Here is a 19,786-nt window from a genome sequence, read left to right on the forward strand (position 1 = left end):
CGCATGCGCCAAGGTGCTGGAAACGCCGCGCGGGCGCGTTACACCTCTCTCACTCTCACACACACACACACACTCTCTCTCTCTCTCTCTCTCTCTCTCTCTCACACACACACACACACACTGTGAGTTAGTTACTCGGCGCTGGAGCTCGCGGGTCCTCTCGGATGTTGTAGCGCGTGTATCGGTGTTTCCTCTGTCTCTCTCTGTCTGTCCCTGTCTCTGTCTCTCTGTCTCTCTGTCTCTCTGTCCCTGTCCCACCCCGCGGGTGTATTAACACAATAATATCTACAGTTTTATTCTTCACTCGGAGTTTTATCTCTCGCGGGTTTGTTGCGGATGTTGCGCGTGGGAGTGCGCGTGGACACCGAGCGGAATGGCGCGCGCGCTGCTCCAGATGCTCACAGCTGTTCTGGCGCTGGACATGCATCAGCTCAGGTGTGTGGACACGTGTGTGTGTGTGTGTGTGTGTGTGTGTGTGTGTGTGTGTGTGTGGTGTTTAATCCTGCAGTATCAGGAGTCACGCGCAGACTTGTGCAGGAGAAGTGTGTATCTGTGTGTGTGTGTGTGTAACTGTGTGTGTGTGTGTGTGTGTATGTGTGTGTGTATCTGTGTGTGTGTGTATCTGTGTATCTGTGTGTGTGTGTGTGTGTGTATCTGTGTGTGTGTGTATCTGTGGATCTGTGTATCTGTGTGTGTGTGTGTGTGTGTGTGTATCTGTGTGTGTGTGTGTGTGTGTGTGTATCTGTGTGTGTGTGTGTGTGTGTGTATCTGTGTATGTGTGTGTGTGTGTGTGTGTGTGTGTGTTACAGTCCACCTGACATGGGGAGGGAGCGGATAGATGTTCCGTTCCCTCAGCGCTGGAGGAGAGAGTGTGAGAGGGTGTGTGTGTGAGTGTGTGTAAGTGTGTGTGTGTGTGTGGATTATTTGTTGTGATAATAACGGTGTTCTTGCTCCAGGGTTACAGCAGCAGCGAAGGAGACAGACAGGCGTGGATCTTCACTCACTATGTCTCCGTCTGATTTCCTGGACAAACTCATGGGGAAGACGTCTGGCTACGACGCGAGGATACGACCCAACTTCAAAGGTGTGCCACTTTCACTTTTCTCTCTACTGTTCCCCTTTACGTCAGTGCCTCACTCACTTACTCCTCACTCACTCACTCACTCACTCACTCACTCACTCACTCACTCACTCACTCACTCCTCACTCACTCACTCACTCACTCACTCACTCCTCACTCACTCACTCACTCACTCACTCACTCCTCACTCACTCACTCACTCACTCACGTACTCACTCCTCACTCACTCACTCACTCACTCACTCCTCACTCACTCACTCACTCACTCACTCACTCCTCACTCACTCACTCACTCCTCACTCACTCCTCACTCACTCACTCACTCACTCACTCACTCCTCACTCACTCACTCACTCACTCACGTACTCACTCCTCACTCACTCACTCACTCACTCACTCACTCACTCACTCCTCACTCACTCACTCACTCACTCACTCCTCACTCACTCACTCACTCACTCACTCACTCCTCACTCACTCACTCACACACTCGGTGTCTACACCGTTTTATCCTGTGAACAGGGTTACCTCAGGGCACGAGGTGGGGTACACCGTAGAGAGGGTGCCAATACATAACAGGGCACACACACACATACACACTCACTCACACACACACTCGGGGCAATTTGGGAACGCCAATCGATCTCATCTGCAGGTCTTTGGACTGTGGGAGGAAACTGGAGAGGAAACCCACCACAAAGCAACTCACTCGCCGGGTGCATAAGCATTCTCACTCTCACTCACTCATCTTCTATACCGCTTTATCCTGTATTCAGGGTCACGGGGACCTGGAGCCTATCTCAGGAGGCTTAGGGCACGAGGCGGGGTACACCCTGGACAGGGTGCATAAGCATTCTGTACATACTAAATACTTGATATGTCAAAGAAATGTATGTGCACCCCTGACCATTTTATCCCATTTATATCTGAGCAGTTGAGGGTCAAAGGTCTTTCTCAAGGGCCCAACAGTGTTGGTGGGATTTGAACCTTGAACCTTCTGGTCAGCAGTACGTCAACCACTGAGCTACTCCTGCCTCCTACCTATACGTCTTTACTCTTCCCACATGCTGTTGTACAGACCGTCTCTATGCGCTGTAAGAACTAAGAAACACCCGGACACTTATCCAGCATGACGAGATCCACAAAGCCAGCTCCATGAAGAGCATTCGAGTGTACTGCACTCACTCAACCTGGCTGAACTCAACCCTGGACTCAAGACGTACAGGTAGGAGGCAGGAGTAGCCTGGGTTTAAACCCCACCAACACCAAGCTACCACTGTTGGGCCCTTGAGCTAGGCTCTTAACCCTTAACTTTGGAGTGAACTTCAACCTCCTCAGTGTCTGAGCTCACTAATGCTCCTGTAGAGTGTATGTAGAGTGTATGATGTTCCAACATCACACACACATGCCGGAAAGTAGTGGACATCTCACTGTTTGTAATGTAACTGGATTTTCTAACATTTTCTTTCAACGAGGTAGAAATCTAAATAAGTATAAAAGGGCTTTGATGTTGTATCTTTCCGTAGACCGTCGTATGACCTCATACAGGAACAAGGCTTATTTAAGAAGTAATCTTCATCTAAGTGGTAAATGAGTTCAGTGTGTTTGTATGGAGTCATCATTTCTACGCCCAACCGTCTCTCTCTCTCTCTCTCTCACACACACACACACACACACACACACACACACACACACACACACACACACTTGCTGTCTACCTGCTCTCAGCCCTGATCCTGGAGAAGCCAGTGTGCAGTGTGTTCTGCTCTAACACCCCCACACTGAGTCAGATCAGGAGCAGTGCTTTAGCTGATACGCTATTAAAGGTGAGGTTCAGGATGAAATAATGCGTCGTCCTAACCTGCTGTTCGCTCTAAACCAGTGCTGTTCCAGGATTTTAAAAAATAATTTTAGCAGTTAATCAATTCGAATCTCATTGTGGTAACCTATCCCATGTGAACTCTTGGCCCTCACACTTGCAGGTGTTGTCCTGTTCACACCATCATTAAGTAATCCTGATTACATTCCCATATTCATTAACCAAACTGTCTCTGGTTCCTGCCTCCCGTACCCTGCTGTGATTTTGATCGATTGTGTACGAGGTGTTCACTCACACTACGAGTTTTAATCGTTCCCTCTCGCTCTCTCACTCTCTCTCTCCTCACACTGTGTAAGAACGATGTGAGTGCTCCGGTCACAGTTCCTTATCCTGTTCAGACCTCAAGTAAAAATTCCCAGTCATATCACCACGTTTATTAATAATGATTATATTTCCATCTTTAAATACTGCTCTCAGTGCCCACCAGCGACTGTAGTCCCTCCTTCATAAACGAATCCTGATCCTGAAGTAATCCCAGTCCTATTCTCTTCTACAATAATTCACACTTTATCCCAATCCCAATCTCAGATATCCGATTCCGATTCTAATCTCACTTTCCTTCCCGTCCCAGATCTCATTAATAATGCCACGATATCAGAGCTGATGTTCCTCGCACCAAGCACACCTAACCTAGTTTCACACACGCGTCACACACACGCTCCCGCACTCAGTTCTTACGCCACCCGAGCGCTGTTCAAACACCGAGCACACACTACTACAGAGTGGTGTGTTATTAATATTAATGACGCCAGTGCAGGAAAGCAGAGCCGGCACTTCACACACTACAAACAAAATACAGACGGAAGACTAGACAACCAAACAAAAAAAAAACAATTAACCGTTTTTGTTAACAAATTGCGTCATTAGTATTGACAGACAGTCTGTACATCACCTTCCGCAATTCCCTCCGCTCAGTTTCAATTAGAGAGATGACGTTCCACCCGTCCTCGATGGGATCAATGAATTTTTCAGATTCAGTTTATAAAGTAGAAGGCAGGGAAATGGTTGTGTACACATTTTTTAAAGGCACAGTGACATGCACTTCTGTCAAGGTCTGGGGTTCGCTGGATGTAGGGGAGGCTGCAGCACCGCGTAAACTACACCAGCTCTACAAAAACAGCTTATTACTCTAAAGACACCTGTAGAACATATCAGAAGCCCCTGCTGGAGGTCAACTGAGTTAGTGTGTCCTTGATTGGATGGTTCCGTCTAGGTCCGACCCGGCACATTGGGCAATATACATCCATCGTCTCTGTGGCAGTTATTTACAGGGTTGGGTTGGCAGCTCGATGCCCAATTATATTTGATCACATGGGGGTGAAGGCCAAAGGTCCAACAGTGGTGACCCGGCTGCATTGGGGCTTGAACCGGGGACCCCCTGGTTCACAGTCCAACACCTAAACTATCAAAAAAATCAGAATAATCAGATTGTCCCTGATGAAAACGTTGAGCGCCACACTGCTAAGGGATAAACTCCCTGAGATGGTAATAGAAAGAAACCTTAAGACAACCCAGACTCAACAGGGAACCCATCCTCATCTGGGTGATAACAGATAGCAGGGATTGATCTGCACTCATACTGTGTGTTAGGAGGCTGGAAGTTCAGTATAACAGGAGATGTGGAGAAGTTCATATGGAGTCCAGTTGGTTATTGGAGGCTCAGGTAGACTGTAGGAAACTCCAGTCCTGAACTATCGAGGATTATCGAGAAAATGAAGTCACAAGTCCTCAGAGAACAGCTGTCTGCATGGACAGGACCGTCTTCATGGTAAAGTGGAACCATCTTCAGTCTGGATCACTGGCAGCACAGGAGAGACAGGTGTAGTGAGACGGAGAGAGACGGAGAGAGAGAAGAGAGCATAAGAGGAGAGATAACAGTTAGGTCTGGTCACAGTCACACAGTGTATAATGTGAATGTATATTCAGTGCAGAGTGCAAGCAGGGACTCCGGCAGGACTAACTATGACATCATAAGTAAGGCCTTGTTCACACGGGCGTTAAAATCGAGCGTTTTTCTTGCGTTCATAGCGTCTGGTGAGCGCAGATTAAGTGCAGAGGGTTTTCTACACATAGTAGTCAATGAGATTGTTCACACAGGCTTTAGTGACGTGCGTTTGTCCGGCTGCGCGGTTATACGGCGTCAAAAAAAGTGTAGCTTGGCATTCAAATCCCAACGAAAGCAAAGAAAACGCTTTTAGCGCGTTTTCTTTATGTTCATTTTACGCTTCGGAGGACCCCATGATCCTACATGCGATACATAGGGAAATGCGGAAAAAAAGCTAAATAAAATGTCGGAGGAAAGTGAAGATAAGATAGGGGTGATGTGCTCATATCTTCTGGTTCTGGTGAGGACTCTCGCTGCTGCATTCTGGACTAGCTGAAGCTTATTTATGCATCTAGCTGAACAACCAGACAGTAAGGCATTACAATAGTCCAACCTAGAGGTGATAAAAGCATGAACTAGTTTTTCTGCATCGTTTAGCGACAATATATTCCTTATCCTGGCAATATTTCTGAGATGAAAGAATGCTATCCTAGTAAAATCTACCAGAGGTTCATTTAAATGAGCGATGTAAAGCGCTGTGTGTGAAATCAAGTTAACCGGTTACTTCTCTGAATTTATTTAAAATCACAAGTCAGAATTTTGACCGAGTGAGATTGGCATAAATTAATAATGGGACAGCAGCAGTAGCGGCCCTGGCTTGTCCATACACGTGACTTGCTCCAGTTTCTGTTTGGCGTTCACGTCCCGTCTCCTTCCCGCAGGTCCTCCTGTAAACGTCACCTGCAACATTTTCATCAACAGCTTCGGCTCTGTCACAGAGACCACCATGGTGAGTTTGCTGTCTTCTTGCATTACCCTTGACTTTCCAAATGAGATGTCAGTATATGTGTGTGTAGGTGTGTGGTTTATTGGCCATAATTCGCTGCTCATCTTGTAAACATCCCTTCCAGGGTTTAATTTCTGTTGCCGCTAAAGCTATCACCACTAAGCCCTCTCATCATCTGCCGTCATGCTGCTTTACTTTTTTTCCTTTTCCCAAAAGCACACTAAAGTTGTGTGTGTGTGTGTGTGTGTGCAGCTCGAGCGACAGTGTGTTAGCGGCTCCTTTAATGGATGGCTCTGTGTATTGACTCTCTCATATTGCTAAGGGCTTAGGGCGATATTGGATCGCTGCCTCCCTGCACCACGTGAACCTTCGTTCATTCTCTCTCTGTTAATAATTCACACAGCGGCCGGCGGCTAATTACCAGCTTTCATTTCCAGCAGCCCCTCTGGGTCGTGTGTTTTAAGGACTGGGATTAAAACAGATCGATCGACGCGGCCCTTCAAAACTCGACGAATGCTGCGGGGGCTTAAACACTCACCGAGTGCCGACGTCGCCGCGCTCTTCGGGAAAAAGAAACTTATCTGTTTGAAACAGATCCATCCCCGGTGAAAACTCAGACAAAATGATGCTGATGTCGGATGATAATTGTGTTTACAGACTTGAGGAGTTCTGCGCCGAAAGGGCCGCCGGTAAACTCTCAATCCAGGAACGAAACAGACCGTAACTGATTCAACAACACTAACAGCCGTTTGTTCATTTTATCTCCGGGATAAATTATAATCCAAAAATCTGTTATAATAAAAGCCTCAGCTCAGACCATATGCTAATGCCATGATGCACGCGGGAACACTAACGCTGTCTGCACTTATACATTTTGTCAACAGGCTGTGTGTAAAAGAACCTAAATGATGCGCGACATACGAGACGGCGTTCCTCTGTAAAACAAAGATAATTAAACCGCATCTTTAGTAAACAGCGACTGGCTTTGTGCTGTTTACGGCGAACGCGTGTAAAGCTGAACAAGATAAACGAACCGTGAGGACGCGTCGTGTCTCAGTAGATCGCCTCAGTAGATCTTACCCAGCACTGAACTGTCTCATCTGACTTGGTCAATTCTGCTGAGGCGATTCAGAATTAATTTTTTCAAAACTATTTTTACTTTGTGAATATTCCTCCCCAAACTCACTCAATACACACTCTTACACCCGTCTCAAAACACCACATGCGCTGATTACTCTTGCAAATCGTACACGTCCAGTGGCCCCACGTGTCCGCAGCCGTTTAAACCGCGCACTCATCGCTCAGTTGAATTTTGAGACTTTAGAAGTGTTCAAGGCGTTAAAACGTCTGCGTTATTTTATAATCCAGCTATCTCTAGTTTGTTTATAAATAATAATTACAAAGGATGACTACGCGATACGCGTGAGATACGCACTGCTCAGTAACAATCCGGATTTTTGTTTCATTTAATGTTAAATGTTTAACTCTTGTACTTAAAGTTAGTTTGTAGTATTTAAATGCTGCACTTGATTTTTAAGTGAGAAAACTAATACGGTACAAAACCTGAAGTTAGGACGCAAAATTTATTTAAAGATTTTACGTCTTAAAATTCTAACAAATGAAATATCAAATTAAGATATTTATAAAATCATGATTATTACAGTATTAATTAAATCTGTACCTTTTCTGTATTGTGATAATATCGTACCGATATTAATCTTAAAGTGCTGTAAGAAAATTAAATTCATCCACTTGTGTCCGCCGTACGCTGCAAAACGACATCATGGCAGGTGAACAAGTGTTTAATCTAATCGAAATGAGTTACAATTTTTAAAGAAAAGATTACAGTAACACAAATATTACATTATTTAGTTAATTTCTAGACTGTTTTTTTATTTTTTACTTTTTTATTAGGTTTGCTTTGATCTTTTATTAGGGAATTATAAATTAGTTTTAAGATAATTTCAGTCACTAAAATGTTACTGGTTTGCGATGTATTACTTAAAAACCACTCTGTTAAAGACTTAATGCTCCGCCCACTCAGCACAATTACATATTATTAATATTATATATAATAATAGTAATACTACTACTACTAATAATAATATCATATAATATAATAACATTATAATTACATATTGTTAATTATTAATTTACTGAATTAATGGTTAATAACATTAATGATTTCCCAACAGGGTCATAAGACTGAATTTCGGCTTTAAATAATCCACATACTTTTCTACATGTTTAAATGGATGAATAATGTTTTGTTGGTAACTCTGAGGAGTTTGGAGAAGACGTCCCAGTGAGGTGCCTTTTTCTGGAATGTAATCCTGGATGTTGCGTGCGCTGTGTACTAAACCCTGTTAGAGATTCAGTCATGGTTGATTCTCCTGGGTGAATTTGCAAAAACTAATGCCATGCTTTAAAAAAGTTCCAGTAAAGGAAAGACTTGAAACAGTTACACTTTTCAGCCCCTGGTGTCTCCACTTAAAGCTTCCGAATGAAGTCTTAACAGTAATTGAGGAACAGCCTGTTGGGGTTTAAATGCAGTAACTTCATTAACAAACGCGTGCAGTTCAAATCTAAGTGCCTTTTAAAAATCTAATACTAAATCGCTCGTCAGTTTTAAATACACAGTTTTTTTTGGTTGTTGTTTGATTGTTTGTTTTTTCCCTCCTGGACGCTCCAGGACTACAGAGTGAACATTTTCCTTCGTCAGACCTGGAACGACCCGCGCCTTGCCTACAGCGAGTACCCGGACTCCTCGCTGGATTTGGACCCGTCCATGTTGGACTCGATTTGGAAACCCGACTTGTTCTTCGCCAATGAGAAGGGCGCCAACTTCCATGACGTCACCACGGACAACAAACTCCTGAGGATCTTTAAGGATGGAAACGTTCTTTACAGCATCAGGTATGTTTATGAAAAATTACAAAAGTAATAATAATAATAACAATAATAATAATCAAAAGCTTCAGTTCTGAAGTGGGATTGGTCAGAGTGATCAGAACATTGGAACAGAAACTAACTTGTCAGATGGATGTTACGTAACAACATGAATGTAACTATAAATGGATAAAAAAATCCAAGTCAAATCCAAAATAACAGTCTCGATCTTTTATACACTAAAAATTCTAATCGCCATTAATTAGTTTCCTGCATCTCACAAACCTGCTGTTATAGACAAATAAAAATGAGGAAATCCCGTGGTGTCGACTACACACACGCTAGACCTCTATATTAGTAAGATCTCATAACCACGTTAATCCGAATGGACCAGAATAAAGACTGAAGGCAGATTTACAGCAGGGACGATAAGCGTCATGTTTTTCCCCCCTCGTACGTAAATCTGTCTCTTCATTAGAGTGTGTTCCCTCGAGGGCGCTGGAGGGCGTCCTGGCTGTAACACACTCAATACTGCACAATAACTCATTACAGCTGAAACACAACCCCGCTGTTCAGTGATCATAAAGGAGAACAGGGGAACGTAAACGGACCTCGGCTCGGGATCGTGTTGTCGGGTCAGTCGTGTGTGTATAATAACATGTGCTGTGTGCTTCAGGGGACGCGGGTCAGCACAGTGTCACACGTCCCACAAATACTGAGAGGTATAACTCAAGGAATGTGGCATGACATCAGTGAGTGTCTGTGAGCTCGGGGACGTGTTACAGCAGGTCACCTTAGAGTGCTGCTGAATCCTGCGCTCTGATTGGTCAGAAGGTGTTCATTAATTCTCTATGACAGCAGCTCAGACAGTAGTGCAGGTTTATATGAATGCACTTCATACAGAAAACTACCACAGATAGCGAGGGTTATTTGGCTGTTTCTCTGTTCTGTAGTCGTCTGTTCCTGTTCCTTGTCTGACATGTTACCCCGTCCCCCGTCTGTGTCTCACCTGTACCCATGTCCTCAACCTGTGTCTCACCTGTACCCCTGTCCCCAACCTGTGTCTCACCTGTACACCTGTCCCCAACCTGTGTCTCACCTCTACCCCCATCCCCAGGCCTGTGTCTCACCTGTACCCCTGTCCCCAATCTGTGTCTCACCTGTACCCCTGTCCCCAATCTGTGTCTCACCTGTAACCCGTCCCCCGTCTGTGTCTCACCTGTACCCCCGTTCCCAGGCCTGTGTCTCACCTGTACCCCATCCACGCCCTATGTCTCACCTGTACCCCCATATCCAGCCTGTCTCTCACCTGTACCCCCATATCCAGCCTGTCTCTCACCTGTCCCCCTGTCCCCAATGTGTGCCAGAATAAAGCTTGCAGATAAACACTTGACACAGAGAATGTGTGTGTGTGTGTGTGTGTTGTTTTGTGTAAGATAAAGTACTGCCGGTGAGTAAATACACGAAATCCCCTGTCTCTAGGTTGACACTGATTCTGTCCTGTCCGATGGATTTGAAGAACTTCCCCATGGACGTTCAGACGTGCACCATGCAGCTGGAGAGCTGTACGTAAACCTCCACTTCTTATCGTTCTTAATGCAAGCTGTAAAAAACTGCAAAAGCACGATGTTGTTACTTTCTTCCGACATGCTAGTGTTTTGTTTCCTCATTAATAATTCACTATTTTAAGATATTCTTTCATTATTTTCACTTAATAACTGATATTTTTAATAGGTGTATATATTGATATATTTATACAGTTGTGCCTTTTAATAATATTATGTGATAAGGTCACTGGACACCTGTCATCTAAATTATTTATTGAATTAAAACTAAATTTTGCTCGTTCTTAGCTGAAAAACCCGACCCTTTATGTTATTTAAGAGCAAAATACAGCAGCAGTTTTATAGAGAATTTTTAAGAGGCTACAGTAAAAACAGAATCGGACTGCCTGTCTGATTCACGTCTGAAACCCCGGCCTCCCAGGGAAGTCCTTATGGAAATGTCTTGAAGCGGGGTCAGAACTGTACGGTGGACATAGTAATAACTCTCAGCCGAGTTCCTGTAAGGGGTGTTGGTGAATGAATGTGTGTACAGTTCACACAGACAGATGCTTTTTTTTCACTTTTCAGCAGATCAGGCGTTTCCACTCGCTGAACGTTCCTGTACCAAGTCCCGAACGGCCCATTGTATTTAATAACCCTTTTTTAGCTTCTTTTTCGATACGACTAACAATCTGCTCATTTTGACTTTAATTAATCTTGTAATTAATCAACTAACTAAGTTTATATCAACGAACAACTTCGTCGTCTTATTTCGATATATTTTCATAAGTGTTGATACAATCTTGATATTTTTACCTAGTAACTGATTATTTTAATGAACTGACAGTCCTCAGACGTAGCTGTGTGATTACTTTACCCTATTAACGAGTCGTGATGTACTCACTGATCATGTGGTGTTAGATATAAAGTCTACATAATGAGAGGTCTTATTAGCGCGTCTCCAGCCCTGGAGGTCGTTATGCAGTGCGTGCTCGTGATATAACAGTGGTGTGTTTGTGTAACTCCACGCAGTCGGCTACACGATGAATGACCTGATCTTCGAGTGGTTGGAGACGGGGCCGGTGCAGGTTGCCGAGGGCCTGACGCTGCCTCAGTTCATCATCAGGGACGAGAAAGAGCTCGGCTACTGCACCAAACACTACAACACCGGTAAGATGAGGCGACTGCATGTCAAATACATGAAACTTTCATTACCGTTTTCACAGAGATCAGCAGAAATGAGCTTACTTACAGCAACATGCTAAAACAGGTCTAAAGTTCTTTTCTAAAGGGACATAAGTTACAGCTAGTTCACTCATTCCTTACGATCCCAGGTACATTGATATGCTAGCACTAGAGCTAACACCAAACACTGCAACAAAGAACCTCACAATGCTAATGCTAACACAATGAAGGAGGTGTAGCCTGTGTATCTGTCAGTCCCCATTAAGGGGCGTGAACTCTGTATCTGTCTGTCCCCATTAAGGGGGCGTGGGCTTTGCAGCTGTCAGTCCCCATGTGTGGCCCCTGACTCTGTTAGTCTCCATAAAGCAGGCGTGGCCTCTGTGTCTGTCAGCCTAAGTGTGATCCTTTTCACTTTTTAGCTGCTGTACATATTGATGTTCATACTGTATTTATATACACTACCGTTCAAAAGTTTGTACACCCCTCTCTAACTCCATGGTTGTTCCTGATGTTTATTTCTCTTTACACTATAAAACAATACTGAAGGCGTTTATCCAAAACACTCAATAATCTCCTCTGAACAGTTGATATTGAGATGTTTATCTGCTCCTTCTGCTCTGTAAAGCTTCATAACGGCTCTAATCTGAGGTGCTGGTTGTTAATTGGTGATTTCTGAGGCTGGTGACTCTAAATGAACTTCTCCTCTGCAGCAGAGCTCAGGTTTGGTCTTGTTTTCCTGGGAAGGTCTTCATGAGAGACAGTTTCATTATCATGGAGCTTGATGGGTTTTACAAACACACTCAAAACAATACTGTTCTTGGGAGAACCATTCCAGAACAACTGACCTTCATGTCTTAAAATAACAAACACAACTGGGAAGAGTTTTTTTTTTTAAGGGGGGTTGGGTTTAATTTCTGAAGTATTGAAGAAACAGATGCGTCTTGAGTCATTGTTTAAAGATCGTCAAAGATTCTGCTATACGGACATCTAGAGGAAGTTCGTTCCACCACCTGGGTGACAGAACAAAAAAGAGTCTGGATTAATGTTGTCCTCAATCCCTGAGAGATGGTGGGACGAGGCGAGCAGTGCTGGAGGATCGGAGGGAACGTGGTGGAGTGCGTGGTGTGATTAGAGCAGAGAGGTAAGTGGGTGCTGGGCCAATTTTAGCTTTGTAGCTTGATCTGATCACTGTCCAGGGATATCACAAGGACTTGACCTGGGGATGAGTCACCAGGGATGAACAGCCGTTCGGTTTTACTTAAATTATGCTTCAGCTTATGAGCTGCCATCCAGGATGAGATGTCTACCGGACTTGCTGAGATCCGGGTGGAAACCTGAGTATCTGAGGGAGGAAATGAGAGAATATGTTGGGTGTCATCTGCATAATAATGGTATGAAAATCAATGTTATGATATGACCTTACCAAGACATTTACATTTACATTTACATTTACATTTAGGCATTTGGCAGACGCTCTTATCCAGAGCGACTTACAAAAAGTGCTTTAATGTTTACATAATTGGATACATACTTAAAAGCCCTGGACCAAGAGACCTGTTATAGAGGGACAACAGGACTGGACCAAGTACTGAGCCCTGTGGGACACCAGTAGAGAGTCTGCATGGGGCAGATGTGGATCCCCTCCATGTCTCATATGACCTATCTTTTAGATAAAAAGCAAACCATTGCCACAATGTATCACAGATTCCAAGACTTGTAAGAATAAGGCTGACAGGTCCAGGAGGATGAGGACAGATGATAGTTTAGCAGATCTAGCAGCATGGAGCTTCTCAGTGACTGACAGAAGGGCAGTCTCTGTGGAATGTGCCACTTTGAATCCAGATTGGTTGGGATCATTTAGGTTGTTTTTGTGAGAAATAAAGAGAGATTTGGTTATAAACAGTCCTTTTAAGAATTTTGTAAATAAAAGAGAGAAGCGATACCAGGCAATAGTTGTTAAGTTCTGTTGGGTCTGATGGGAATTACCCTTGCCTTTTTAAAAGCATCAGAAATATGACCAGATGATATGGAATGGTTGATGATGGTTGTGGTAAAGGGAAGGAGGTCTTGTGTGATGGCCTGGAGCATTGTGAAAGGGATTGGGTCTAATGAACAGGAGGTTTTGGTTGGATGATGATATGATCTACTGAACCTTGGGGAATTCTGCCAAGGGAGGAAACGGAAGGTTTGGTGTAGGAGTTGGGTTGAGTAGTGAGAAGTTGTTGTGAAGTTTGCCAGGACCATGTGAAGAGGCTTCAAGCTTTTCTCTGTTTTCTTTGGCAGAAGTCATGTCACACGAAAATTTGGAGAGAAGAGTCTGGTAAAAGACGAGATCTGAATCACATTTCGATTTCTTCCATCTTTTCTCTGCAGTTCTTAATTCTCTCCTGTTGTTGCGCAATACATCAGATAGCCAAGGAGCAGGACAAGAAGTCTTCCTTGGTTTAGAGGACAGAGGCCATAGAAGATCTATGGATGAGGAGAAAGAGGCGAGAAATGTTTTAGATGGAGAGACACGCCCACAGTCCTTACAGCTGTTAGCTCAGAGTAACATCTGGTGAAGAATAATTAAATCTTGTCATAGGTATAATTTGACAGAGAAGTAAAAGATTCATTTTGCGACTGCTGTTGTTGTTTAGGAAAGTTCACCTGCATTGAGGTGAAGTTCCAGCTGGAAAGACAGATGGGCTACTATCTGATCCAGATGTACATCCCCAGCCTGCTCATCGTCATCCTGTCCTGGGTGTCCTTCTGGATCAACATGGACGCCGCGCCGGCTCGAGTCGCCCTCGGCATCACCACCGTGCTCACCATGACCACACAGAGCTCCGGCTCCAGAGCCTCGCTGCCAAAGGTACGCTAAAACAATACACTCACAAGCTGCTCCATTCTCTAAGCTAATTAGCATGATTGCAGCTAACAACTAACAGCTGGGGACAGGAACTTTCTGTCTGCTACATCAAATAAATCAGCAGCTTCGGGATGTGAACACACTCCTGTTCAGAATAAAGGTAAACTAATTTTAGAATTTAACACTGAGCTCCTTCTTTATAGAATGTGTAAAATGTTTCCATACGAGCCACAGCAATTCTAAATCAAGCGGGGCTTCCAGGACTATGGGATCATTTGGACATCATTCGCCACAGAAACTGCCGGCGTCCCATATCGAGTGTGTGGCTCGTCCTGCTCCATGTGGTGACGTCTCTGCCGTTAATGATGCTTTAGAGTCTCATTTTCTGACGGCAGTGAACGTTCCAGTCACCTCACACACTCGCTCTCATGCCTCACAACCCATATCTGTTATGTGTGTGTTCAGGTGATCACGTTTCGTATTGAGCGTCCGGGAGTCAGTGAGTGCGTAATTACCAGGAAGTGTAGATCAGCTCGCTGTAACTGAGCGCGTGTTAAAGTCTCGCAGCTGAAAACCATCTCACGGCAATTAATACAGTGGCGTAATGTTCCAACATCAGTTATACAACACACACACACACACACACACACACATACCATCTAATTATCCCTTCTCATTTCTTCTCTCTTATGTTCCTTGCCTTACATTGTATAGAATTGTTTACCTTCATCTTTCACTCTACTTTCTTTATTTATAATTGCCTTTACCTTTTTGCTTTTATTTTACTCTTTTTTTATCTTTGTCTTCACTTATTTCCTTCTTTAGTTTTTGTCATTTTTATGAACATATTGTATTATCAGTCCAAATAAGCATTTTCTTGTGTGTGTTTGATGAACAGGTGTCATATGTGAAGGCCATAGACATCTGGATGGCGGTGTGTTTGCTGTTTGTCTTCGCGGCACTGCTGGAGTACGCCGGAGTGAATTTTGTCTCGAGGCAGCAGAAGGATTTTATTCGCCTCAAACGGAGACAGAGACGAAATATCAAGGTTTAGAACTTCAACTTATCCATTAACTCCATCCGATCCATCAGATCTAACAGATCCACCAACTCCATCAGTTTCATCAGATCCAAACAGTTCATCAGATCCAAAAACGCAATCAGCTCCACCTGCTTTATCAGCTCCATCCTCCCTTCCACATCGTTGTTACTGGAACTGGTCCTAGGCTTCCTGTATGTTTGAGATCATCACCTGTAACTACTTTGTCTGTTTGTTGAAGGTAATCTGTAGCACTCAGTACCATGCTGTGGTGGGAATAAACGGAATGAAGTGATCCACCTCGGGTTCACGGACCTGTATGTGAAACACCTTCTGTTGAAACACATGAACAAGTTAAGCGTTAAGAGACTCAGAAGCGCTAACCCTGTAATCGTTCAGAAATAAAGACGAACGTTCAAACGATCTCGCTACAGATTACCTCAGCAGATACTCTGAGCTGTTCATTAAAGTTCTTTACTCCAAAAAAAAAGATAAATTCACTATGTTGTTTTATTTTTACCCTTCAGGAGGAGGAGCTCAGAGAGGGGCGTTTTCATTTCTCGGGCTACGGCATAGCGACATGCGTGAAGGACGGCATGGCGGTGAAAAGTGACGGTGCCGTGCAGCAAACCTCGGTCGAGAACAATAAGAGGAAGTTTGTGGACCGGGCGAAGAGGATCGACACCATCTCCAGAGCGGCGTTTCCCCTGGCCTTCCTCATTTTCAACATCTTCTACTGGATCACCTACAAAATAATCCGAAACGAAACCACCGCCAAAGTGTAGCAGCCGAGGGTGAGAGAGAAGCCGCTGTAGCAGCACATGGTCGAGGAGGAACAGCAGCGAGGGAGCGGCAGGCGCCGGTCGATTTTAATCAGGGATGAAACGCGAGGCCAGGATTTACAGACGGTTAGCGAACAGCGTGTTCCAGATGAGATGAGCGTGAGGAAGAGTCCAGCTCGATCAGTCAGTCAGTGAGGAACGTCAGCTTTAACTACAAGCGTCTCACATCTATATAGGGTGAACAGTACAGGAAACAGTAACGGGAAAAGCCATTTATAAATCCTCCATGGACAGGTCACATGGTCACATGGTCACATGACTGGATGATGATGATGGTGAGCGTTTTTAGCTTTATTAATACAACAACATGACTCTCACTAGGACCGGAATCACTTAGCTGTGTGTGTGTGTGTGTGCGTCAGTTCCAGTGAAGGAGGCGTGGCTTGTGTGCCAGTCAGTCATAAAGAAGGAGGCGTGGCCTTGATACCTCTACACAATGTACTGCACTGCAACACTGAGGCCCGGTTCTCACTGGTACTGGTAGATTAGTTCATTTATCTAGTCAGTCTTCAGCTTAGACTTCAGGTTTGGTAGAAACCCCAGACAGCTCCACATTCTGCCCCTAAACACACTGCACTCACAGTCAATCCCACTCCCTCTTATCCACGCTCGGCGGCTGAATCCGGCGGCTTATCAGTTTAAAACACTTCAAACTTCACGCTTCAACTTTCTTCTTCCCCTGACTCAGTCCTTCATCGGCTGCGTGGCACAAAAATCTGCCACACACTCCGTGTTAATGATCAATCTCTAGCAGCTCTTACAGAAAAGCACCGTGTCCTGATCTCTATTTAACTGTAAAGGCATGACTCATACTGCGGTCTTAAAGGACACCAGAACACACACACACACACACTCATTACTCATACACACGAGATGACGTGTGAAGGACAGGGAATCCTGTTTATATTATGTTTATCTGTCTTAATCCTGAAGCCTAGAGGCAAGCTGAGGGGTTCTTACTCTTTAAAGACTTTAAAGCATGTGAGCTCAGAGTCGCCTGGTTGCTAGTGCGAGGGTTCCTTCCTACACCTCCATACAGAGAAAAGCAGTATAGAATAAAGAAAGAAAAAGAAGACCTCCTTACACACGTCTGACCATCCTAAAACTACCAGTGAGCCAGGAGCAGCGGGGTTCTGGAAACCTTTGGAACAACAACAATATAAAAACCCAGAACTAAATGGTGCCTACAAGAAAAGTAACCAGTCCATAAAACACTCGAACTGACGCTAACAATGTGATTTCAGCACAGCGTGTGACCTCTAGAACACCTTTTATTTTTCGTCTTGTTCCTAAACTAGTCGTCTAAAGACACAGCACTGAGCAAGGACTGTCCATCTGTCTCTGACCCACCAAATGTTTCACCCAATATAGATGTGAATACGCTTCGAGACAAATCAGTCTGTCCAAACTGGGCAGCCACGTTACAGGCCAAATTTAAAGTGAATACACTGCCAGAGTATTTGTATGAACCTCAGAAATGTTTAAGTATTCTATCGCTTTTTATGAGATTTAATATGAAAATTAATGATTGTCCAAGTTTTTCTAAAAATTGTCTTTGGACAGAAGTTTGTACAGAACTCAGTCGTGATTCCGACACAGTCGCCGAGTCCTTGGAGTGTGTGAAGCGTAAACCGTTAGGCCTTAGACATCACATCCTCGTTAGCGTACGTTAATTTCCTCAATTTCTCAGCATTTCTTCAACTGCTTATGTTTATAAATATGGATTGTGTGTGTTTGTACTTTAAATAAAGTAGTAAAAAAGAAACGGTGCATTCTGTTTCTCTCTGCCCGAAGCTGTTCCGCACACTCTGTGTGCAATCATGAACCTTTATCGGGTCTGAGCATGCTCTGTACACACACTGTAGTCAGGGTGCCTGCAGATAACGAGGCAGATCCAAGGGCTGTTTAATTATTAAATGTTTGGCCTCCCGAGTGGTGCAGTGGTAACGAGCTCGCAAGTTTGAATCCTGGGTGATGCTGAAGTCTATCGCGGCCGGGAACCTATTGGGAGCTGATTGGCCAGGCTGTCTCAGAGGGGAGGGATCGAGGGCACTCATGCACTCTCACATCACTCACAGCTCTAAGCCAATCACGGGTGTCAGTGAGCTCACAGTGAGTGCAGTAGTCTTCAGGCCTCACTGACAGTAGTCTTGATGTGGGAGCGTCCTAGTGATGGGTGGGAATTGGCTACGACCAAATTAGGGAGAAAATCTGGAAAAATCCCAAGAAAAAAAGATTTAACTGGAATACGAGCAAAAGTGTGGCTAGAGACATCAGACGAACAGAGACAACGTTTAAACACCTGCACGAAACCTTCTACAGCATGATGCCAGAGAGCCTCCTGCAAGTACTCATGAGGAACTTCCCACTCTCACACCATCATGGAGTGATGTTGACCTTACAGAGTAAGGAGAAGGTAGTTAACATGCAGATAACCAAGAGCAGCACAACCCTCAGCAGCGCTTGTGAGGATAAAACACAGGGACATCCCATGACTGGTGGAACAAGTAGCTTGTCTGTAGTGTAAACAACACCTTAAGGTACATACTGTACTGAGCACACAAGGGCGTGGTCTAAAAGTTTACGCTTCTAAAGCACTGAGAGTTTAGTCAAGGAAACATAGGGTTCAGTTTTAGGGTTACAACAGAATCATCCAGCATGAGACAGACTGGACTCAGCGAACCCCCCTGGGCTCCTGGCGTAGCGTGGCAGGTGGGGTGTCTAAGCCTTCAGTGAGGTACCATCTTCCCCGTCGTAATGGGCTGAAGTAGAACCACATTCACTTTGAGTACCAGTACTTGGAGATGTTTAACTTGTTGTTCAGAGCTAGTTTCAATCTAACAGCACATGAAGCTGCTGTACGGATGCCCAAAGTCCTGCCCTAAGGCCGGTCCTGCCCTAGTGTGTCCTGTGCTGGTAGATTCACCTGTGTTTGGCTGAACAATTGCGTCTGAATAGTGCGTCTGCCTCTCTATCAAGCTGAGCTGGAGGATGAATTGCCCTCAGTGAGGTGATGGATGAGAAACCCTTGGGTTCCGATGTGCAAAGCTGTGAGGAATGGAGAACTTCAGGGCCATCAGGGCTGCTTATTGTCACGATCAGCTGGATAAAGACAGGTGGAAGATGTTCATAAGATTCAGACAAATAAAATGAACTTTAATTTAAATAGCAGAAAAATAAATACAGTTGCATAAACGTTAGTGGTGTTTAATTATCATGACTTTTCCCTGCCAAAGTGCAAAATCAGGTCAAACCTCGTCAGTGAGTTAGGGGTGTAAGTTTTACTTCTTTCATTGTCAGACAAATACACTCCCTCCCGAGTAAATCATTTAAATATTCAGTAAAAATATTCACTTTATCTTTTCTAATTAATATCTATTGGTGCAGGTGTTTGTTTACATTGAGACAGTAGCGCATTAGTAGATTATTTTACAGTAGATTATTAAATCCCACACATAACTGTTCATAACATCACTTTTACTCCACATTTAGATTCACTGATGGTGCAGATTAAACTTCAGCCAGAGATCTAAGGACTGCAGGAGATTCAGTAACGTCTGTTTAAGACACAGTTTGACGCAGACGCAGCTCGCTGTTAGAATTTCCGGTTTATAATCCGGCACAGAAACTTCACTTTTACTAAAC

The 19,786-nt window shown here is 44.3% G+C and overlaps 1 protein-coding gene across 2 annotated transcripts in view; it reads left to right on the forward strand.

Annotated features, from left to right (window-relative positions):
• Window positions 1-16,474, forward strand: part of glra2 (glycine receptor, alpha 2) — a 21,491-nt gene extending 5,017 nt beyond the window's left edge. The window contains exons 1-9 of one of the 2 annotated variants that reach the window (XM_053496575.1): window positions 182-435; window positions 957-1,084; window positions 5,727-5,794; window positions 8,484-8,707; window positions 10,163-10,245; window positions 11,257-11,394; window positions 14,049-14,263; window positions 15,159-15,308; window positions 15,827-16,474. In XM_053496575.1, the coding sequence (XP_053352550.1) occupies window positions 374-435; window positions 957-1,084; window positions 5,727-5,794; window positions 8,484-8,707; window positions 10,163-10,245; window positions 11,257-11,394; window positions 14,049-14,263; window positions 15,159-15,308; window positions 15,827-16,084 (1,326 nt within the window). In that variant the 5' untranslated portion in view covers window positions 182-373 and the 3' untranslated portion in view covers window positions 16,085-16,474. Of the gene's footprint in view, window positions 1-181; window positions 436-956; window positions 1,085-5,726; window positions 5,795-8,483; window positions 8,708-10,162; window positions 10,246-11,256; window positions 11,395-14,048; window positions 14,264-15,158; window positions 15,309-15,826 lie in introns of those variants that run through there. The other variant, XM_053496576.1, reaches the window with a different exon arrangement.
• The last annotated feature ends 3,312 nt before the right edge of the window (window positions 16,475-19,786 follow it).

The sequence above is a fragment of the Clarias gariepinus genome, chromosome 5, assembly GCF_024256425.1.
Source record: "Clarias gariepinus isolate MV-2021 ecotype Netherlands chromosome 5, CGAR_prim_01v2, whole genome shotgun sequence".
Taxonomy (NCBI): domain Eukaryota; kingdom Metazoa; phylum Chordata; class Actinopteri; order Siluriformes; family Clariidae; genus Clarias; species Clarias gariepinus.